At 41.8% G+C, this 24,314-nt stretch overlaps 1 protein-coding gene across 3 annotated transcripts in view; it reads left to right on the top strand.

Annotated features, from left to right (window-relative positions):
* LOC120943465 (transformation/transcription domain associated protein) overlaps nucleotides 1-24,314 on the top strand; it is a 263,678-nt gene that overhangs the window by 96,922 nt on the left and 142,442 nt on the right. For all 3 annotated transcript variants that reach the window (XM_040356782.1, XM_040356783.1, XM_040356780.1), the window contains 12 exons: nucleotides 5,172-5,291; nucleotides 6,147-6,266; nucleotides 7,628-7,798; nucleotides 9,401-9,582; nucleotides 9,678-9,876; nucleotides 11,596-11,724; nucleotides 11,825-12,091; nucleotides 12,640-12,846; nucleotides 13,704-13,859; nucleotides 19,231-19,365; nucleotides 19,506-19,616; nucleotides 21,564-21,710. In XM_040356782.1, coding sequence (XP_040212716.1) covers nucleotides 5,172-5,291; nucleotides 6,147-6,266; nucleotides 7,628-7,798; nucleotides 9,401-9,582; nucleotides 9,678-9,876; nucleotides 11,596-11,724; nucleotides 11,825-12,091; nucleotides 12,640-12,846; nucleotides 13,704-13,859; nucleotides 19,231-19,365; nucleotides 19,506-19,616; nucleotides 21,564-21,710 — 1,944 coding nt within the window. The remainder of the gene's footprint in view (nucleotides 1-5,171; nucleotides 5,292-6,146; nucleotides 6,267-7,627; nucleotides 7,799-9,400; nucleotides 9,583-9,677; nucleotides 9,877-11,595; nucleotides 11,725-11,824; nucleotides 12,092-12,639; nucleotides 12,847-13,703; nucleotides 13,860-19,230; nucleotides 19,366-19,505; nucleotides 19,617-21,563; nucleotides 21,711-24,314) is intronic.

Genomic DNA, 24,314 nt, shown 5'->3' with positions numbered 1-24,314 from the left:
TAACAACATCCCAGATATCCATCAGGTGGCGCTGCAATCTGTAATCCTTGCAATCCGGGAACTGCAAGAATTGCTGTACACGGAAGAGAGGATTTCCAGCTTTTCTGCTGATGTGTGTATTTTTTTTTTTAATCTTTTTATTACATTTTTCTTAATACACAAACAAAGCAAAACACAACACAACATCATACACATTGAGCCTAAAATATAATACAATTTCAAAATCCGATATAACAATTATTAATCCAAAGGGGAAGAAAAAGGGGGGAAAATGCTGATGTCTTTTGATTAAACCCCCTTCACTTACAATGAACCAGGCTGAAAGCAGGGTAACACAGACACACTTTAGAACCATCTTATCTCCTTATCCTAAACAACAACAATCACCTACCGGTTATTAAAACTCCTACCTTTGATGGTACAAGTGGGTCTGGTAAGCATGTTAAGGATGCACAAGGACAGGTATGAGGGTCACTGATCCAAATTGTATATATTGTGTCGTGTAAGAGATTGTGTGCTTTTGTACCTTTCAATTGTTATTGTTGTGTGCAGTCATTTTAATGTTTGTTTTGTGGTGCCAGTTGCAAAAAATAGCTGTTAATAACCTGCATGGCTTATTTGTATAACTAGGGTTTAAAAAGCTTTGTAGATTTCAGTTGATTATGTTCACAAGCGTTTCCCAAACTTTTTTTATTTTTAAAAATAGCCGGTCCTAATTGGGCTCTTGCAAGGATCAGAATTTTTAGTCATTAAAGCATTATAATTTGAGGCTTGCTATTGAAAGTTTTATATTTTCCCTTTGACCTATCTTGAGTCTCAAGGGTCTAAGGCAGGGGTGCCCAACCTTTTGAAGAGCGAGGAACGAGCGAATTGGTAAATGGTCGCAATGAGCGGAGCGGGAGCATGACAAGTCAGTGTCCACGGACACAGCCCACTCTACTCTATAGGCCCTCTGGTCCAATCCAATTCGCCCAGACGGAAGGGGGCAGATACCTTTCTATTTTTTAGGTAGGAGGATGTAAACAGACATAAGTCTGTTTACATCTGCTGCTCCATAGAGGTGAATATTATGTCCGATTGGGTCTGAACGATCATGTGAAAGGGGCCTAAGGCTGCTTTCACACTGATGCACTGTGATTGCCCCAAACCGCGGTTACAGCGCAGTGCACCTGTTGATTTTCTGCGGGTAAACTTCTATTATATCCTGCAGGTGTGGCACACTTTCTGAAAGTGCAACAAACCCTCAGGTAATAACAGAAGTCTATGGCTAAGTGCTTGTTTCCCCTACCAGCAGCTTCATTCACAAATCTGCTGCTCTGGGATGGCAGTTCGGCAACCCGTGATTTGGGCTTGCCAACCTGCCATCCCAGAGCAGGAGGCCGAGGGCCACTGGTTGGGCGCCCCTGGTCTAAGGTCACCTTTTAGTGTGTGCCATGTAAACCACCATGCAAAATCTGATTGTGTAACTGTGTCCGCACTAACAAGTCGCACCCTATTGTCGGCAATGGAACTGTTCAAATTGATGCGACTCATGCTGACCTTCTACTTTGAAACCATGCTACTTCAAGTGAACCAGGGCATACTCCAAGATCTCTTATTCTACAGAGTTGTGTAGTAGGCAATTAAAGCGGCAGCAGCTGCCAGCTTTCAGGTGACTCTATAAACCAAGTTAAGGTAGAACTATACGCATTTTGGATAGAATAAAGCTGGCCGTACACCATACAATTTTCTTGTTACATTTTCTTTAGATTTACATCTAGTGCAAGGTCCTGCCCGATGGCATACAAATTGAAAGTGTTTACGTTTGACCTCCTATTATATGGTTCTAAAGGAAATGTGTACAAGAAAATTGTATAATGTATGGCCAGGCTAAGAGAGGGTTATAACCAGTGGCGGTCAATCATAAGGGGGGCCGTCCCCCCAAATTGATGCGCCCGACCCCTAATCTCCATGCAGGACGGTGAACGCATAGATTTCAATGGGGGTGTTTTTTTTTTTTGGAAGCACATGATACAAGCTTGAGGCTCTAATTGGCCTCAAAAAGGGTGGGCTCAGGGTACAAAGCACTATACCGCGAGCCCACCCACTTGTATAACATTAGTAAATTTTAATATTCGCTGATGTCTTCCTGCTTCTCCTCCTGGTCCAATTAACAAGCAGGTCTTGAGACCGATTGGCCGGGAGGAGAAGTGACCGCTGGGAGATGCAGGGGAGAAGCTGTGACCTGGATGGGCTAAGTGCAGGACTGACGGGTGAGAGACGCAATGATCAAGCGATGGAGGTAGACATGTTAGAGGGCCAGGTTTGTTTGCCGTCCCCCCTAAAAAAAATTGACGAGCACCAGCCACCACTGGTTATAATCTCTGTCAGATTTTTTTTTCCCACCATCTGTGTCTAATTGTGGAGATTTGTCCCTGCAAATTAAGGAAATTGTTTGGGGGCCCCCCAGGATACCAGAATTGGTGTCCCCATTGGAAGATTTCCCTTCTATTACTTTTGTGGGGAAAACCAAAATTGTGGATTTTTTTTGTTTTACTTTCAATGATAATAGTAAAAGGGACAAATGGAGAGGGCGAATCTCCCCAATGGGGGCACAAACGACAATAAAAGCTGACAAGCATTCTAATGCTTTGTGTTCTATCCAAAGCAAAACACGTTTTTCCTTTTAGTTATATTTTAAATAAGTGGGTTGACCTAAATCTTTCAAAAGTAAGCCTATGTAATTATAGTAATTTAAACTGAGATTCCAATTACATTGTAAGAACAATGGAGATTTGGTTCTTTTTAGGTATTATTAAACATTTTCCAATTCATCAGTCACGGTTGTTCAAAGGCCTAAGTGTGCGTCCAGAACTAGCGCATGTTGACTTTATGCAATTTTATATATATATATAGATATATATTTCTATGGTCCCTTCAATACGTGCCAACATTCTAAGTTATGTATACAAACGCCATTCAAGTAATTGTGTGTTTTATTTATTTCCTTAAATGTGTTGGCACCACTGCGATTGAAGCCTATAAAGATGCATGTAAAATGGACATTGTTTTTTTTTTTTTTTTCTGGCGCCCAATGTGGGGCACAAACCAACGACCCTGAGATGTACATTGATGATGGTTAACATGCACATGCACAGATGTGAACAGTTCCTTAAGCGGCCCAAACTGCGCAGGCAGGTTTTCTGTGATCATCTGTCCCACGTTGACATTGCCTGTGATATTAGTGGTCATGGGGTATGTGCTGGTAGCTCAAAGCTAGTGAATTTCAAACATTAGATTCATGTTCCCATGATTGTCTGCAACTGATCACACAGTGCTTCTTCAATTGTCTATGATTAATTACACAGTACAGCAGTGATGGGTAATCCCAGGAATACACAATCTTCTAATTAAGAAAATATTGTGGCAATCGGTGAATGAAAATCATAGCAAATGCACCCTTGTGATTTGCATTTGGAGGAAACACACCAACTACATCTCTAAGCTCATTTTATGAAAGCTGGAACTGGACGGAAAGTGAATATGTTGCCCGTAGCAACTAATTAGCTCTAATGCCGCGTACACACGATCATTTTCCGGGTTGTAAAAAATGAAGTTTTTTAAAAATGTCATTAAAAACGATTGTGTGTGGGCTTCAGAGCGTTTTTGGGTTCTGAAAAACGGGCAAAAAAGAAAATCGAACATGCTCTATTTTTTAAAGCGGGAGTTCACCCATACATTTTTTTTTTTAACCCTTAGATTGATGCTCGTTTTGTCTAGGGGAATCGGCTAGTTGTTTTAAAATCCGAGCAGTACTTACCGTTGTAGAGAGCGATCTTCTCCGCCGCTTCCGGGTATGGGTCTTCGGGACTGGGCGTTCCTTCTTGATTGACAGTCTTCCGAAAGGCTTCCGACTGTCGCATCCATCGCGTCACGAGTAGCCGAAAGAAGCCGAACGGCTACTTTCGGAAAATCGTGACGCGATGGATGCGACCGTCGGAAGCCTTTCGGAAGCCTGTCAATCAAAATAGGAACGCCCAGTCCCGCAGCCCATACCCGGAAGCGGCGGAGAAGATCGCTCTCTAAAAAGGTAAGTACAGCTTCGATTTTAAATAAACTAGCCGATTCCCCTAGACTAAATGAGCATCAATCTAAGGTTAAAAATAGCAATTTCCGGGTGAACCTCCACTTTAACAAAGTTTTTAACGTTGTCGTTTTTCGGGTTTAAAAAAATGGTCGTGTGTGGGCTTTAACGATGTGGAAAATCCACGCATGCTCAGAAGCAAGTAATGAGACGGGAGCGCTCGTTCTCGTAAAACTACCGTTCGTAATGGAGTAAGCACATTCATCACGCTGTAACAGACAGAAAAGCGTAAATCGTCTTTTACTAACACGAAATTGGCTAAAGCAGCCCAAAGCGTGGCGTCGTCCGAATGGAACTTCCCCTTTATAGTGCCGTCGTACGTCACCGTGCTTTGCTAGAGCATTTTTTTTTTCATGATCATGTGTAGGCAAGGCCGTTTTAATGATCGGATTATCATTTATTTCCTTAGTGAATTTTCATACATTGCTATCATGTCCCAACATTGTCCATCTCCCTTAGAGAAGGCTGGTTAACAAAATACAATTTTGGTCAGTGGAGAGCCTGTATTCCCTTATCCCAGGGATCCTCAAACTACGGCCCTCCAGCTGTTGTGGAACTACACATCCCATGAGGCATTCTAAAACTCTGACATTCACAGATATGACTAGGCATGATGGGAATTGTAGTTCCTGAACAACTGGAGGGCCGTAGTTTGAAGATCCATGCCTTATCCCATCATCAGCAGCCAGATTTCTGCAAACTTAATTTGAACAGAATAGAACATTTACAGCCGAGGGGTTTGCACGGACCTCAAAGCCATAATTTTTTTTTTTTTTTTACGTATTCTGAATATTACCATTGTGGCTTATTTAACCTGTTGGGAAGATGGTGGCTTCAGCACCATGTTAGGCCTGATTTATTAAAATGATTAAACAAAGCATTGTTTTTGTGATCTATAGCATGTAATGAGAATTCTCCTGTCATTCTCCTACGATGCACCTAAATGTGGTTGCTGTGGACAGCAGGAACTGTTTCCTCTTTTAAACACCTATCATACACGGTGTTTTGGCAACTTTTTTTTTTTTTATCTTTTTTTTCTTTTATACAGGAAATGAAGATTTGTTCAGCAATTATCAATCTTTTTCACCTTATTCCGGCTGCTCCTCAGACTTTAGTTAAGCCACTGCTGGAGGTTGTAATGAAAACTGAACGGGCTATGCTAATTGAGGTATGTTGGTTTTTACACTTTTGGTTGCCTACACACTGGTAGAAGCCCCTGCTTTGTACATTCAGTAGTCGCAGCCATGAATCTAATTTCTGAATAACTGAAATGGCTGCCACTTACAGAAAGGTGAGTTTTTTTTATTTTAAATTGACTATAAATACATAAAACCATTTTTTTTTTGACAGATCAGCTTGATTTGGCGCAATTAAGTTATAATCTAGATATAAGACCTGCTTCTGTTGATTCATGCATATCATTCCACTGGAAATTGGGTGCAGATTCAGGCTGGATCCCAGATTGGACAACTTCCAAATGAAGGAAGATTGTAATAACTAAAACTTTTCTTTCTTCTCCATTGATGAAATTAGGATAAGAGGTCAGAGCATGTAGACTTGGCTCTTATTTTTTACTTACTAGCAATGAAAATCCTAAACTGGATTCCATTGACCCTTAAAGCGGCACTTCACCCAAATGAGGAGGTTCCATTCGCCTCCCCACACACACACACTTTTGGACGCTTTTTTCTTGGGAGTAGGTACCGAGGGCCAGATTCACAGACAAATACGTTGCGCAGCGACGGCGTAACGTATCCCATTTACATTACACCGCCGCAGGTTTACAGCGTAAGTGCCTGATTCACAAAGCTAGTCATTTGCATATTCTACGCCGACCGCAATGGAATCGACACCTAGCGGCTGGCCTAGAATTGCAGCCTAAGATCCGACGGTGTAACACAGTTACACCTGTCGGATCTTAGGGCTATCTATGCGTAACCTGATTCTATGGGGTTAAAGCAGAGGTCTGGGGTTTTTTGTTCTGTGGGGTCTGTTCTTTAACTTTAATCTCTTACATCTTCAGGCTGGAAGTCCATTTAGAGAGCCTTTGATAAAGTTCTTAACCAGGCACCCATCTCAAACTGTGGAGCTTTTCATGATGGAAGCTACACTGAATGATCCGCAGTGGAGTCGAATGTTTATGGTAAGGTTTTAGTTTTCCCTCTGGAAACAAGCTTCTTTTATGTTTGAAAGACAATTTTAGTTTTCTTTTTCAATTTTTTTAAATTAAATTTTTTTTTTATCATAGAGGGAAACTATTTCCTGGCTTCCTTTTTAAATGCTCAGTTCCTTCACACTGCTCTTGTTCATGGTTTTACCAAACACTGCTCTTGGTAACTTTCACTGATCTCTATGTGGCTCTGCCCGGAAAGTACTGTTGGTATCTACTTTTATTTATTTTTAAAATTTTAAGGTTATGTTTACTATTTTGCACTATGAAAGGTGCGTTTTAATGGAAATCAAATAACTTACCAAGACACAGAAGTGTGAATTAACCTCTAGAAGTTTGAGTCTTCTGTGCAGTGCGCCTGTATTACCTTTTGGTAGCCAGAAACGCCTTGTTTGTGTCTCTTTCATCTTGGAAAATGTCACCCGCACATAATGGATCTCCAGAATGGGTCCACAGCTTTATTCAGCGATCGCATCGTTGCAGCAAATGGCAACGTTTCGGAGCCTTGCATTGACCCCTTTATCAGGAATGTGATGCCTGTTGAAGAGGTCCTGCGAGGCTCTGAAATGTTGCTATTTTTAATAATGTGATCGCTGAATAAAGCTTTGGCCCTATTCTGGAGATTCATGGTGTACTGCTGACATTTTCTCACTCTATGGTTACAGCCGGTGGTCGCTTTAGTACCCACTTACTGTATATACGCAGCAATTTCTAAAGGAATGTATGTGTTAGGAATAGTGTTGGAATATTTCATCTTGGGTTCACGTTGAGGGCTTCACTTCCTGACTTTGAGCCTAAACTCTCTCACTTTGTGCTAAGCCTCCTCACCCTTCATCCCATTCTTCAATGATGGCTGCTTTAGTAACCAGTAGGGAATGCTAGGCATCTTACTAGGCAAGGTAAGTGGTGTTTGGCCTCACAGTCTAGGCATTGAAGCCATTTGTTACAAAGTGAAATTATGGTCAAAGTGGTGTACAGGAGAAGCTTTCCTTTTTATCTTTTAATCTGGGCATCATAAATCCAATGCAGCTGCATTTAGCAGATCTATGACAGGTCTTGGGGGTAGAACTGTGACCCCTTATCGTGTACTTTGCCATCTCTACACGTGTGTTCCTGCTGACTGCTAAGAGACCATCATAAATCTTGCACAGATGTCTTAGTGAGTACCGTGTGAGAAAATAGAAGGGACTCTTGTAATATTGCTTCTATACTCCCCTCTTACTGTTGGCAGTGCCAACTGCCTGGCTGGGGACAAGTAGCTAATGAGATAAAAAAGTTTGTAGGGATTCGGACTACAGCATAACCAGGTGAATCTTTACTTCTTGCCTCCACAGAGCTTCTTAAAGCACAAAGATGCCAAACCATTGCGAGATGTGCTGGCTGCTAATCCAAACCGTTTTATTACCCTTCTAATGCCTGGTGTGACACAAGCCACGGTGAGGCCTGGTTCTCCCAGCACCAGTACTACAACAATGCGGCTTGACTTGCAGTTTCAGGCTGTCAAGGTAAGTGTGGCCTGTTTATATTAAGGGCATATAATAATGCACTCAGAGCTCTTCGTTAAAGTTTAAGCAAAAAATATTTGGACATTTAGTGTATGAAATTCCTTTCTTGCTTTCTCTATCTCCGATGTCTGTTACCATTGACTTGTTGGGAAACTTGTAAGAGTTGCAGGAATAGTAAGTGGAGATAATAGTAAGTGGAGATTTCCATGGTATCCTTTTATAATGGGATATGTGGTTTCTGCTCTTGGCAACCCGTCAGTGCTTAAAACCCTGAGGCTTTTGAATGTCAAAAAAAATTTATAATAAAAAAAAAAATCTGGGTTTTTAGGGAAATGGAAAACAGTTAAGTCTTAAGACAACCACATGGTTCTACTTAGGGCAGCAATAGCCACTACAGACTCTGTAATATCAACCAATACTCTGCTCATCCAAGTGTAACGAATAAGCCTAAAAGCAGGTATTGGGTTGGACTTTCAAAGTCCAGTACTAAAGTTTAAGTAAATTGATTTGCTAATTTGTAAAGCATTAAATCACAAATCTATTTCCTTCTGTTAAAAAATAAAAAATTACAAATGTATGCTCCCTTGAATCCATTTTTGTTAATAATAATTTTGTGACAAATCACACAAATCGTATATGTTGGTAAACATGATTCATAATGAAATTTTTTGTTGGTCAAAGTTTACTGCCAATTTTTCTCTGGATTTGAGTTGTCCTTTAAGGTTTATAGCTAGGATTGTTTAGGCATGGGGTCTATGCAAAGCTTGCAATACAATTGTACAATTTCATACAGCTCTAGCAAAATGTAATGCAAGAGCCTGTGCTATTAGATGGAAAAGGATTAGTGTTTACGTTTGTCCTCTTATTACATTGTTTTGGTAAATGTGAAGGAGATTGTAAAAAAATTCCTGTACAATCAGCTTATAGTGTGTATGGCCACTCTAACTCCACTTTCAAACCTCTTACAATTTCAACCTGAATGATGCTTTTAGTGGTATAATAGATGAAAATATAAGCACCTCATTGCTGCTAGGCCATGCTTGGCGTTGTATTTCATCAAGTGATGATGAGTGACTAGTTACAGTAAAATATAAATGAATAAATGGATAACCCGACTGCTCTGTTAGCTGTAAGGGCTCTTTCACACGGAGCGGATCCGTATTGATTCGCTCCGTTAGCCCGTTTGGCTCAGCGGGGATTCCTCCGTAAATCCCCGCTGAGCTGTTGGCGGACAGGTCGGTCCCCGCACACAGTGCAGAGACCGCCCTGTCTCTCTCCCCTATGGGGAATCAGATAAATACGGACCGTGTGTCCGTATTCATCCGATCCGTTCCGCCGGACGGAAGAAAAATAGGGTTTTTTTCCGTCCGCAAAAGCGGATCTTTGCGGATGGTTGCGGACGTTAGCGGATGCATCATCCGCTAACGTCTGCAATCCCATAGGGATACATTACAAGTCCGTAAACGGACTTGTAATAAATGGACCGTTTGTCCGTAGGTGTGAAAGGGCCCTAAATGTTGGCTTTTTACTATTCATCTGTACTGTTTAGAGTTTATTCAAGTATAGGAAAATTGCTTAATTTCATTTGCTTTTGTGTTCTAGATAATCAGCATTATAGTAAAGAATGATGAAAACTGGTTGGCTAACCAGCATTCATTGGTAAGTCATTTAAGACGTGTGTGGGTGAGCGATGCCTTTCAAGAGCGACATAGGAAAGACAACATGGTGGCAACAAACTGGAAAGAACCCAAACTTCTGGCCTACTGTCTTCTCAGCTACTGCAAGTAAGCGTCTGCAGATTTGTGGTGACGGGTGATATAAAGCTGACCGTATAATGTGCTGACCGGTCTAATGGGTTTTACTGCTTTCGTTTGTGCAGACGCAACTTTGGGGACATTGAACTGCTTTTCCAGCTCCTTCGAGCTTTTACTGGACGTTTCCTATGCAACATGACCTTCCTGAAGGAGTATATGGAGGAAGAGATTCCCAAGACGTACAGCATCGCCCAAAAAAGAGCGCTCTTCTTCCGATTTGTTGAGTTTAATGATTCCAACTTTGGTGATGAGCTCAAAGCTAAGGTGACTTGCCAAAAGACTCTAAAAAAATAAAGGTTCCTTTTTCTTGTACTGCATCAGAATGTTAATTTGGGGAAACGGCAGGGGTAAAAAAAAAAAAAAAAAAAAAAAACGACCCCAAGATAATGGGCTAAAATATCAGATAAAACAAAACATGCTGCATTTTGCGAAGTCTTTTTATAAGCTATAAGTGAGGGATATACAAGTAAATTTTTTAAAGGTATGCTGGCAAACACAATACTTATTTTAGACATATTTCTCATTAGCCACAAAGGATATTTAAATCTGCTTTGTGTGCGCCACATACCCTTTCAAACTGGGATATTCGCTTGTAGACGTAGCAGTGACACCGTCACTGTGCTGTACGAGGCCTGTGCAGAGATCAGAGCTGGTTAACCTACCAGTTCCTACCACTGCAGGCCACCCACAGAAAACTACAGGAGGGGGTGGATACAAGACCAGTCACCCTGCACAATTAAATGGCGTAACATTAACTGGTCTTAAAGCGGTGGTTCACCCTAAATAACAACATTCTACCATAAAATACAGCATAGTAGCGTGAGCTACAGTATGCCTTTATTTTATTTTTTTTTGGCGCCGTACTCAGTTTAATCCCATAGTGTAGTTTCAGACTCCCCGCGGGGAATGGGCGTTCCTATGGAGAGGGAAGATGATTGACGGCCGGCTATGGCCCGTCACGATTCCCGAAAATAGCCGGAGTAGGTCTCTGCTCTTCACGGCGCTATACGGTGCCTGCGCACAGACTAGGCGCAGGCGCCGTGAAGAGCCAAGTCCTATTTTGGCTATTTCCGGAGAAGCGTGACGCGCCATAGCTGGCCGTCAATCATGTTCACCTCTTGATAGGAACGCCTACTCCCCGAGGGAGTCTGAAACTTCACTACGGCATTAAACTGTGAGTACGGGGCCAAAAAATAAAATAAAGGCATACTCTAGCGTTCGTATGCTTGATGGCATGCTAGAAAAAAAAAAATAAAAAAAATTCTTAGGGTGAACCCCCGCTTTAATTACAGGAAGCTCCTGCACAGAGAATGCTTTATACGGGCTTACTGCACAGATTTGGTAGAAATACAAATTACACCAAAATCCATAGAAGAATACACGTCTGTTGTATTTTAACACTAATAATTTAGCCTGAAGTTCAGCTTTTTAATAGTTTTGTGCAGATATATTGTAACCAGTTTCTGACACTTGGTTGATTTTCAGTTGGTAACCACGTTTACTGTGCTCTGGTGACCCTCGCATGCTGTTCGCATTCCAGTTGCTATTTTTTTAACAGGATGGCGGTAGGATTAGAAAAGTTTTTTTTTTTTTTTATATTTACAGCTGTCTGTCCCCACTGGAGAGATTTCTCCGTATGTCCTGTACTAGTCACAGCATCTCCAGAAAAGTAAGAAAGTGGGAAAAAAAACAAGGAGTTTGCTGTACTAATCCAATGTTAGTACAGGGATCCCCCCGCTGAGCTATTGTGTTCTGACAGGGGGACCACCTTCCTGCCAGATCACACTGGCCATTGGCTGCGAGCGCTGATCGGCAGCTGTTTTTCCAACATGCCTGTTCGACGGAAGCCAGACCGGCTGCTGTACACATGGGTCGAAATTCGGCTGGTTTCTGTTTTACCGGCCAAAGCTCTGCCCGTGTGTGCCAGACTTTACTTCCGATCTTTCCATTATTCCTAATATTTTAATGCTTGGTTTTACACAGGTTCTGCAGCATATCCTGAATCCAGCATTTCTATACAGCTTTGAGAAGAATGAAGGGGAACAACTCTTGGGCCCACCAAATCCTGAAGGAGATAACCAGGAGAGCATCACTAGTGTTTTTATCACAAAGGTACCTTCAGGCAGTTATGTGTTTTGTACATGCCTCAGATGTGTTAAATACTACATATATGTGATTTCCATCCTGGCTTTTATTCTTTGCTTCTTTGCAGGTGTTGGACCCAGAGAAGCAGACAGACATGCTGGACTCTCTCAGGATTTACCTCTTGCAGTTTGCCACCCTTCTAGTGGAACATGCCCCTCATCACATCCATGACAACAACAAAAACCGCAACAGCAAACTGAGGCGACTCATGACCTTCGCTTGGCCTTGTCTGCTGTCTAAGGCTTGTGTGGACCCAGCATGCAAATACAGCGGCCATCTGCTCCTCGCACATATCATCTCTAAGTTTGCCATACACAAGAAGATTGTTCTGCAGGTGAAGAACTGTTCTTACTCTGAATAGTTAATTTAAATCTCAACTAATGCTCCATTGTCTCCAATCCTGTGCCATCACCTGGCTACATTGCTTACTTGGCCTTGTAAATAAAGTGTGGTATGTCAAATCATTGCCTATATATGTCTTGGTACAAAGAGCCTGGCCCATTCATACTGAACTAATAACAGTGGCCTGACTTCCTGTCAGCTGTTTATGTGATGTTCAGTGCCATGGTTTGTCATCCTCCTGTCCTTGCTGAGCTTTGTGTGTGGTTGTGTAAGTGAAGTCTTTTGAGACTACAGAGGGGTGCAAACGGGGGGGGAAAAGCTTCAATTTATGTCGGGATCCGGCGACCTATCTTAAGGATACAACCTACACCTGGGAGGACACAGAGTTTGTATTAATTGGACATAATTTTAGAATCTTATTATAGAATACTGAAATGGGGAAAAAATGTTAAAGTGAACAAACATAGGATATCAGTTCTTTATTTCCTCCCCTTCTGACTGTTTGTGTATGCTTATGGGTTTTTTCTCTCTATTTTTCAGGTTTTCCACAGTCTCCTAAAGGCACATGCAATGGAGGCGCGAGCGATCGTCCGCCAAGCCATGGCCATCCTGACTCCAGCAGTTCCGGCCCGCATGGAGGATGGACATCAGATGCTGACACACTGGACAAGGAAGATAATTGTCGAGGAAGGACACACGGTCCCCCAGTTGGTGCATATTCTGCATTTAATTGTACAGCATTTTAAGGTGAGTAATTGATTCAATTGATTAGAAAAACAGAAGTAGATAATAGGAAAAATGAAAGTCTGTGTGTTTGAGTACAAAGATAAACATTCTTTGGATGAATGTCACAAGCATTCATCCAGGCTGCCCAAAGTTTTCCTGTTTTTCCTCTAATACTATGACTGTCAATAGTTGTCAGCTCCATCTTGTGGTCAGAATGCAGTGTGTGTATATGTATGTGTGTATATATATATATATATATATATATATATATATATATATATATATATATATATATATATATATATATATATATATATATATATATATATATATATATATATATATATATATATATATATAAAAAATCATAAATGCACATCTTTTTGCAGGTAAAAAAATGTGCTTTTATTTTTTTCTCTGCAGCCTTCAAAGCATCAGCAGATCACTGGTGCAATGCCAGGATCCTGCAGACTCTCATTAAGCTGTCTGCCCATACCTCCGATATAGGCAGGCAGTAATTAAATTGCAGAAAGATCAATGACCTAAGAGAGCTCGCCATTGAGAACGAGAAGCAGTCGGCCTCATTGGTTGCTGGTATTTGTAATCAAATTCATTCACAGGAATGAATGACGCTGATGCATGGATGAAGCCCAACACGGTTGCGCTGTTTTTAAATTGAGACAGTGGCTGCGGGGAGAAGATCCCCTGTCCAAAAGCAGAGGGGGGAGGGCAGGAGGTTGCTACATAGGAGCATGTTACATATTACACCACAAGCATGAGTGTAACATGTTTGCTTTTCTGTTTTCAGCTATATCGATAAATGTTTTCTTGTATTTAAAATATTTTTTTAAGGTCTGAGTGATCCTATTATTTTACAGGTTTACTATCCGGTCCGGCATAGTCTTGTGCAGCATATGGTCAGTGCAATGCAGCGCCTGGGCTTCACTCCCAGTGTTACCATCGAGCAGAGGAAGCTGGCTGTTGATCTAGCAGAGGTGGTCATCAAATGGGAACTGCAGAGGTTAAAAGATCAGGTATGTGTTGTGGGCTTGTGATTTGATGGATGTGCAATGATGTCAAACATTAAGGGAAATCTATGGTCACAGCATACTTTCACATTACAAAATCAGCATTTGTAATAGCAATACAAACCGTAGCTTATTTTTGACAATCCAATTTAAACTTACTCCTTTCATGTCGTGAGTGCTGCCTGTCTGCTGATCATCTCTTTTTACAACTTTCCTGGAATCCATGCATGCTTTGCGGCTTCTTCACTCCCATTTGCTTTCTATTTTTAAGGACTACATATCCCATGGTACCTTTCTGCCTACAAGCAGTGATTCTGTACAGGCACTGTAAAAAGTGTGATACAACAGTGCCTACTTGCAGGGCGTAGTGAATGTGTCACAGAATTCTTGATACAGTACGATCAATCCGTTTTTAATGGTAGTAGGCTAGAAATAATTGAAGTAACTTTAAAAAGTTATAGAAATAAAGGTTTAGAAACAAAAATGTATATAAAAAACAGAAACATTTGCAGTTTTCCAGGTATCATTTGTTGTTTTAATGGCTGTGAGCTAAGGTTGAAGTCCGTGTACAGAGTTGAGCACAAACCGTTATTTAGCAGTCTGTAGGCTCTAGTTAGCAACGCACATTTTGTTTCCAATGTTATCCATCAAAAATGATGGACAGCCAACTAGTATGCTAACCGTTTCTCCCATTAGGGTTTGCTTATATACCTGTTGATAAGATGATGGTACCAAGCTGTAAACTGACAAATTTTCTTTACCATGTTTGCAGAAAATAAGAATCGAAAAATGGCACCAAGGTAAACCTTAAGTGCCTACTAGTGCCCCGGTTATTCAAATCCGTTTAATTCCCTGCAGAGCTCTTTGAATTTCAGACCTGCACTGAATACTGTAAAGAAAACAAAGTCTTGTTTGCCCTCAAACGTAGCACATATTTTATTATATCCATAAAAAAAAATTGTGTGGTCACACCTATACTGCATAAGCAATTTAATTCTGAAACTAAACGAGGTTCCTATTCTTCATCCAAGTCATAATGCTCTGCTTGGGTGAGTAAAGTCCCAGAATGTCCTGGTAATCCCTCCTGACCTACTCCATACTGTAAACTCCCTACCTCCAGCTACTTTAATTACGTAATCAGAAAATAATCCTATTCAACCCTAGCCTTGTATAGAGCTGTCTCCCAACCTTCTCCTGTCTTGCAAATGGTCCTATGCAAGCCTTTGTATATAGAAAGGACCAAAACGCATCCCAAATGTCCAAAGTTTGATTGGTAACATTTGTTCATAGCAGCAAAAACCCAATGCATTTCGGGGCCAGACTCCCCCCTTCATCAAGGCTCAGAAATGTTGGCACTGCTTGAATGGACTCGGATCAGCAGATTCTAGGCAAATCTGTACTCTGATTTTCTGTTTGAAGAAGTTTCAAAAGGCAGGTTAGTTACCAATGACATCAAAGGAGAAAACTGCAGAAAACCAGATTTGTCTGGGCCGTCTGAGTCCAAGCACAGTCGAAATTCCTGAGCCTTGAGAAAGGGAGGGTCTATTTGGCCCCAAAAGGCATTGGATTTTTTTCTTCCATGAACCAATTGTAGCAATTTAATTTTGGACGTGTGTTTGGCGCTCTTTAGTTATAGACTTGCATATAGGACCATTTTCCGAGACACAAGAAGGTGTGAGACCATCTGAATTCCTGAGACCTAATGAAGGGGGAGTCTGTTTGGCTCCAAAACGCATTGCCTTTTTTTCTGCTGGAATCTAAGCGTATCAATAAAATTTTGGATGTGTTTGGTGCTCTCAAGATACATAGGGCCAGATTCACAGAGACTTGCGCCAACGTATCCGTAGATGCGCCGTCGTAAGTCCAAATGTGCGCTGTCTTATCTATGCGCTCATTCCTAAAATGAGATACGCCTGAATGTTGCCAAGATACGACCAACGTAAGTCTCCTACGCCGTCGTATCTTGGGTGCATATTTACGCTGGTCGCTAGGGGCACTTACGTAGATTTCCGCGTCGAATATGTAAATTAAAGATACGCCGATGCACGAACGTACGTACGCCCGTCGTAGTAAGCTATGCAGTTTACGTAAGGCGTACGTCCGGCGTATAGTTATTCCACCAAAAAGGAGGCGCAGCCCATGCAAAGGTATGGACGTCGGAACAGTTGTCAGATTTTACGTCGTTTGCGTAAGCCGTACGTGAATGGGGCTGGGCGTAGGTTATGTTCTCGTCTAAAGCATTGAGCCGGCGTATCTTAGGGAGTATATGCGATGTGATTCTGAGCATGCGCGCGCATGTGCCGTTCGTTCGACGCTTTCATTTACATGGGGTCACGATTCATTTGAATACAACACGCCCACTACCTGCCTACTTTGAATTAGGCGGGCTTACGCCGGCCCATTTACGCTACGCCGCCGTAACTTTGGGAGCAAGTGCTTTGTGAATACAGCTCTTCCTCTGAGTTCTGAGTTACCTCGGCGTAGCGCAAATGAGCTGCGCTACGCCCACACAAATGTACGCCGCTCTTTCTGAATCTGGCCCATAGACTTTCATATAGAACCATTTTACGAGACACAAGAGGCTTGGGAGGCCATCTGAGTTTAAGAACATTCAGAATTCTTGAGACCTGATTAAGGGGGAGTCTGTTTGTCCCCCCGAAACATAGTTAGAACTGGAGCTAGTGTGCCCAGTAATGATCCAATTGATCCATTAAAAATCTTTATCCAGCACCTCACTTTTATTTGTGTTTTTACTGTGCAAGTTTGAGTGGTTACAACCAGTGTTCATTTTGGCAGCAAATTTCAATTTCGTTTTTAGCCTTATGCCACGTACACATGATAATTTTTCGGCATGAAAAAAAAAATGCCGTTTTTAAAAACGTCATTTAAAATGATCGTGTGCGGGCTTCACATCGTTTTTCGGCTTCTGAAAAACGGCAAAAAAAAAAAATCGAACATGCTGCATTTTTTAACATCGTTTTAAAAAATTTCGTTTTTCGGGTTGTAAAAAATTATCGTGTGTGGGCAAAAATGACGTTTTAAACCCGCGCATGCCCAGAAGTAAGTTATAAGATGGGAGCGCTCGTTCTGGTAAAACTACCGTTCATAATGGAGTAAGCACACTCATCACGCTGTAACAGACAGAAAAACGCGAATCGTCTTTTACTAACAAGGAATCGGCTAAAAGCAGCCCAAAGGCGAATGGAACTTCCCCTTTAGAGTGCTGTCGTACGTGTTGTACATCACCACGCTTTGTTCATCATTTTTCTAAAACGATGGTGTGTGGGCAACATCGTTTTTAATGATGAAGTTGGAAAAACTTTGTTTTTTGGACATGCTGAAAAACTAAGTTTTTTAATGCCGAAAAACGATCGTGTGTACGCGGAATAAGGCTTAGGACTTAAATGGCATTTTAGTTTTAGTCCCATTTTAGTCTTCTGCAATTGTTTTAGTCGTATTTAGTCGACTAAATCTCCAGTATATTTTAGTCGGCTAAAATCTAATGAGTGTAATTAAATTGTAGTACATTAGTTAACATTTCTCTACAATTTCCAAACTCCTTATATGCTGCTGGAGTGAAAAATCTAATATGTAATTAATTATGGCATTGAGCTATGAACATGCACTGCAGACCAGTGTTAATTGTGAAGTCAAATTTCAATTTAGTATAGTCTTAGGGCCAGATCCACGTAGCGGATCGTAATTTTAGTCCGGCGTATCGTATTACCGCTACGCCGCCGCAACTTTGAGAGGCAAGTGCTGTATTCACAAAGCACTTGCCTCTAAAGTTACGGCGGCGTATCGTAAATCTGCCGGCGTAAGGGCGTGGAATTCAATTGTTAAAGATGTGGGTGTGTTTGATGTTAATTTTACTTGACCCGACGTAAATTACGTTTTTTCTAAACGGCGCATGCGCCGTCCGTGGGAGTATCCCAGTGCGCATGCTCGAAATTAACCCGCAACAAGCCAATGCTTACGACGTGAACGTCATTCTACGCAAAGCCCTATTCGCAAACGACGTAAAATTTTCAAAATTTGGCGCGGGAACGACGTCCATACTTAGGATACGCCTCATATAGCAGGGGTAACTATACGTCGAAAAAAGCCTTACGGAAACAACGTAAAAAAATGCGCTGGACGTACGTTCATGGATTGCCGTATCTAGCTAATTTGCATACTCGACGCGGAAATCGATGGAAACGCCACCTAGCGGCCAGCGTAAATATGCACCTTAGATCCGACCGCTTACTAAGACGTATGCCAGTCGGATCTAGCCCAGCTTCAGGCGTATCTTGTTTTGTGGATACAAAACAAAGATACGCCGGAGCAAACTAGAAGTTACGCGGCGTATCAATAGATACGCCAGCGTAACTTCTTTGTGGATCTGCCCCTATGTCTTTTGACTAAAATGGCATTTTAGTTTTACTATAGAATACTAAAAAAATAATAATCATTTAGTCGACTAAAATGTTTTAGTCGTCAGAATAAACACTGGTTACAACGCAGTAGTCATCAAAGTTGTGAAGAGGATAGCAGGCAGAATAAACAAAGCCTCTGCTCATAGCAGGCTATGGTTGTCCTCCTGAGGTAAGTAGCAGCTAGAATGGATAGTTTACAGTATAGAAGGAAGACTTGGGCAGACCATGTATTATGTCCTTTTCTTTCCTTCAAAACAGTCCGTGTTGATGGGGGAATCCCTCCCTCTGCCTTATTGTATTCTGAAGCTGGGAGGTTTCCCCACCGTCAGAATACATTGATCACTCCAGCCGCTTGGAGTGATTGAAGGAAGAAAAATGACAGAAAGAAAAAATCGTCCAGTCCCTGCTGAACCAACCAAATTTTATTATTGACCATTCCCTTACCTTTTAATACAAGAAGGGCTCAATTGACTCAATATCCTAGGCTGCTGGTGTATGAAATCTTCCATTTTCATATTAGCAGCCCTTTATATTTAAATGCTGAAACCAATTATGAATATAACAAATTGGATATAATTCGAACACCACCGTAGCTGTTATAATAGATTGAAATTATTAATATGCTTTTACCAGCCTATACTGTACCCCCGCGTTCATTACAGCTACCTCCAGGCTCCTAGAGAAGTTCTCGTAGCTCTAGTGACTTCTTCTTTTCCCCGTCTAGATTTACCTGCAGATATAATTGAAAATAATCCTAATGTGTGACTGTAGGAAGGAAGGGATATACATAAAACTTTTAGCTGGTGCCTCTGGCAAAAAACATACAGCAAGTCCTTAGCAACCTGTTGAGAATGTGTTTAAATTTTGGCATGTTACGCTGTTTTCATACGAAGGGCTTACCTAGATTTTGTTTTTTTGCCGTAAAGCTTAAGTAACTCTGTAATTCCTGCTTCCCCTAGCCTGATTCTGACACTGACGCAAACGGCAGCGGTGAAGGTGGCAGCTCCGGTGCGGGTGGCGTGAAGAGGAGTATGACCGTTGATACCAGCCAGGATGTGAAGCGTTTCAGAACAGCCACAGGGGGAATCAGCACAGTAAGCCGGTTTTTACGTGCAGTTTTATTATATTCTCTTGTTGATTTTGTTGTTCTGTTCGGCTTCACCTAGAATATCCTGGGATTTATTTCCAGTTTTGGAACCCTGATCCGGATTTTACATGCATGTTTTTATTGCAGGTGTTCGGCCGCAGCCAGTCCCTCCCTGGGGCAGATGCTGTCATTACTAAACCCATTGAGAAGCAGCACACAGACACCGTGGTCAATTTCCTCATTCGAATCGCATGCCAGGTACTCTCAGTTCTCAGCATATGGGGAATGTTGCATTTATTTTTTACTATATTTCTATTTTAGGTAACAGTGTGTGTTTTCAGCAATACATGTGATAACCATGGCTTTATGAAGGGCCATATGTCTCATAGGGGAGCAGAAGTATAATATTATTTTTATAATAATAATGAGTATATTGAATAGTTTTATGTATATGTGAAATTAAACTTTTCCGTTCGCTGTACTGATACTTTTTTTTTGGCACCCTTACAGCATTTGACACCTTTCGGGGGGGGGGGGGGGGTAGGGAACTCCCACTTATGGCTGATCTTGCTGCGTCGATGTCCTCAGGAAGTTTGGCCCGCCTCATCACTCCTCCAAGAGTTTGCCCCCCCTCCTGGTTTTTAGGCCTGGGTAAATGTCATACATCCCGGAAGTCCTCAGGAGGGGTTTTCTCAGCTAAGCACACCTTTTTGCCTTCACGCCTGACTGAAGGGCAGATGGATTTCAGGAAGTAAATGCTACATGAATTATCTGCCCTTACTCAAGATGGCCCCCCTCCTTCTTCCTCTGGAAGTTTGGCAGCCCCTTTTGCCCGCCCCTCCTTCTTCCTTACGGAAGTTTACCTGCCCCTCCTTCTTCCTTACGGAAGTTTGCCTGCCCCTCATTCTTCCTTACGGAAGTTTGCCTGCCCCTCCTTCTTCCTTACGGAAGTTTGCCCGCCCCTCCTTCTTCCTTACGGAAGTTTGCCCGCCCCTCCTTCTTCCTTACGGAAGTTTGCCCGCCCCTCCTTCTTCCTTACGGAAGTTTGCCCGCCCCTCCTTCTTCCTTACGGAAGTTTGCCCGCCCCTCCTTCCTTACGGAAGTTTGCCCGCCCCTCCTTCTTCCTTACGGAAGTTTGCCTGCCCCTCCTCCTTCCCTGCTGCTGGTCCATTCACAAAGTGCAACACGCTTCGCGCATGCGCAGTCTGGAACTGACTGTGGAGCCGCAAAGCTACACTGCCGGTTCCCCTTACAAGGAATGTCGGCAGCCGCATCTGAGAGCCGATTGAAAAATCGGCCGGGGGACCGACATTGCAAGATCCCTTTATAAGTAAGTGTCCTAATATTAAAGGTCAGCAGCTGCAGTATTTTTTTGGCGGGGTGGTACTCTCTGCAGCTCAGTTCTGGGCTCAGCTCCCCCTTTATCCTGTTTAAACAGGGTGGTCTTAGGCTCGATTCACACTGCTGCAATGTGATTTTTTCAGTGCGAATATGTAGTTGCATATTTTATGGGGACAAATTCCTCTATTAATTGCAACAAAGTAGCAAAAGAACCTTTTTCAAAAGTTGTACAATGCTGAGTTGCATTGATGAGAATGAGCACCAATGATTATAATGTGTTTTCTCTTGTCATGTGACTCTGTGCCTCTCAAGTCGCATCAGAGGTCGCACTAGTGTTAACCAGCAGTTAATGGTGTCTGAAGTGCTTTAATTGGAAAATGTGCAGGCAACTTATCAGGTCTTTGACGGTCAGGGAAATCACGCTTAACAGGACACTAAATCCCAAGGCCTACAGAAGAGGCTTTTTTTGGCTAATAAACACATAAGGAGGCACTGCATAGTATTTGATATTAGGCGGGACTTTAAAATTCACATATTTGTAAATGTCATAGAAGCTTTTTTTTTTTTTTAGCATCTTAAGGATCGTGTACTAAATATTGTTTTTGCTTTGTGGTGCTCATAGGCAGCGTAGTTCCGCTTTAAGTGGTTATAGAGGTGATGGGCCTCCATGAGAACACTTTCTTGGCATTCTAAAATATTTTGTTTTTAGGACACAGTTCCTGAAATTATTTTTTCATTTTTTTTTTTTTTGGTAGTGGAAATCCTTTAAATTCTCTTTTTTGCCACAACCTCAAAATATGTGGTTCTGCTTTTTGCCTTTGTGATGCCAAGCTTACCTTTCTTCCTTGTTTTCTGTTAATATAGGTGAATGACAATTCAAACACAGCTGGTTCTCCTGGAGAGCTTTTGTCTCGTCGTTGTGTCAACCTTCTGAAAACTGCACTGCGTACCGACATGTGGCCCAAATCTGAGCTGAAGCTCCAGTGGTTTGATAAGCTTCTTATGACGGTTGTAAGTAGACGGCATTACACAACTTTAATATTAGGAGCATATTTAGGTCCCTTTCACACGGACGGATATAATGGTGCTTTTAGCTGCGGATTTTCTAGTTTTCTACCGCAGCTAAAAGCACACAATGCTTTCCTATGGCCCCATTCACACACGTTTAGCTGCGATTTTGTTGCATGCGGTTTGGTGCGAATAGAAAAAATAGAATTGAATGGGTCCAGGTGCGATTTAGTGCAGCTATATGCACTTAACCGCAGGTAATCACAGTCTTTTGTGTCAACTGCGGATAGCAGCGTGAGAAAAAAAAGAACAGGCAGCACATCATAATAAAAAATAAATAAAAAGGGTTGCTATGGAAATTACTACCGCAGCTAAACGCGGCCGCATGTAATCGCAATGTACAAATGCAGCTAATCGCAGTGCCCAGAGCCTTGAATTTCACTGAAAAAGTACATGCTTTTAATTGCGGCAAAACTGCCGTCCGTCTGAAAGGGGCTTAATAAAGCAATGAGTTTAACGTTTACAAAAATAATTCACTGGTGGTGAATTGATCACCATCAATAAAACACATGTACCAGGAAAATCCACCCGCAGAAAAAAATGACTGTCAGATTCACTGCTTTATAAATATATCCTTTTAAGTGAATTGACAATCTGTAAGTAAAATAAAAACAATATTTTGTATTTTTTTTACCATCCATTAATGAATTTTGGAATTTGCCCATATTTAACTTGGGGTCTCCTAACCATATTTTATAAAAGAAAAGTTACGTTAAGGTCGTGAAGACCCTTAGGGCCTGTTCTCACCAAAACGCGCTGCCCTTTTAAGACGCATGCCAATTAGTTGGTTATGGCACCCAAAACACATCTCGCAAATAGAGCCATCAAATTACATGGTACCGCAGTACCATGTGGATATGCGCAGTGCGATCTAAAGAAGTAATGCTTGCACTTCTTTTCTGCCTTTTCAGTGCATTTTGCAACCCATTTAAGTAAATGTGCTGTCAAAACCAGAGCTCACGGGAATGCACATGTTACTCTGTGAACTGGTACTTAAAATCTAAAAAACTGTACACTTAAATTTGGTGGGAAAAAAGCAGCCCTTGGTATGTCCCACAGTTTTCACCATTAGAAAACCCATCCTGAGCAATGACATGCCAATGCTACTGCAAGCATGTAGACCAGTGGTTTCCAAACTGCAGCCCAGGCCTGAATAGGCCCTTTACTTGCCATTATCCAGCCCTTGGAGCACCATTTCTTGCACGGATACCAACAAGAGGGCACCCTTTCTCCCACTGAAACCAATGATGAGGCCTATTTTTTAAAGTGTTACTAAACCCACAACAGTAAAATCAGCCAAAGATTTTTTATTTATTTTTTGCTATGCTTCTCTTCTGGCTCACAGGAGTGCACTTATTTCTGCACTCCCATGACCCAGATTCAGCTGTCAGCGGGCTAAAACCTGCTGTTCTTCTAGATCCTGTCATCACAGAGCCTTTCCCAGGATCTGGAAGAAAACCAGCTTTAAGGTCAGGATTCACCCAGATGTCTGACCAGCAGCTAGCTCAGCCTATGAGCACGCCACTGACAGTCTCTGCTCTTTGCTTAGTGAAGACCAAGAACTGAACAATCGGCAGCCATGTGATCACTCGGTTCTCTGTCTTAGCGCTATTCCCACACTTATCCTTTTTAAGCCAAAAAATGTTAAAGTGGATGAAAAACCCGAATTTGTTTTATTTATTTTTTGATGTCCCAATGTACAGTATACGATTTCCTATCATCTGTGCCCAGTCTTGCCACACAGAGTTAATCCAGCTCTGAGCAATCCTCTTTTTTTATTGTTCAGTGAAATAAAACAGACTTACAGAGAAAAACCTTGGTCCGTTCTTCCCCCTTGCTGTGAGTGACAGGTTATTTACATATCTCATGCACTTGCTTCAGACAGGCATTATTTTTTAATTCCCAACCCAACTCCTTTTCTGAAGTAATGTGGTTACTTTTCTGGATTTTGACTGGAGTGATCATAGCAGAATTCAGTGTAAGAAATACATAGGAAAAAATGCATGTTGACAAGGGGAGTGTAGAGGTGGGTGGGCAGTCTACTGACATCACGACTCCACCCACCGAGCTCCAGACAACAGATCCACCCACAGAATCTGCAGTTTTTCAGGTCTCATAACAGACAGAGGGGAGACATTTGACAGGTAAGGATACATGCAGGAGGCATCTATATCCTTATAGATCAGCACCATGGCAGTAGTTTAGAAAGGATGAGAGTGGCTTTACATCCACTTAAATTTTTTTTTTGTTTTACCTTTATATTGAAAAGTTGCCTTTTTGTGGATGATGGCATAATGTAGTTTATCTCGGCTATTCTTGTTGATCAGCTACTGGTTTTCCAGCATCCACATCCGACAGAAGCTGGCCAAACTGGCGTACACATGGGCAGAATGTTGGAATTTTTTTTATATAACCAGCCACTGTCTCCCGACATTCTACCTGTGTGTATGGGGCTTTAGGATTCACATCCCCACCATTATTGCATCATTCATTCTTATTGTTCATAGAAGTCACACTGGAGCATGGATAGGAGGATCAGGACTTATC

The sequence above is a fragment of the Rana temporaria genome, chromosome 6 (assembly GCF_905171775.1).
Source record: "Rana temporaria chromosome 6, aRanTem1.1, whole genome shotgun sequence".
In the NCBI taxonomy this organism is placed as follows: Eukaryota; Metazoa; Chordata; class Amphibia; order Anura; family Ranidae; genus Rana; species Rana temporaria.
Note: the sequence above shows the minus strand (reverse complement) of the source record. Positions and strands in the feature narration are given on the sequence as shown.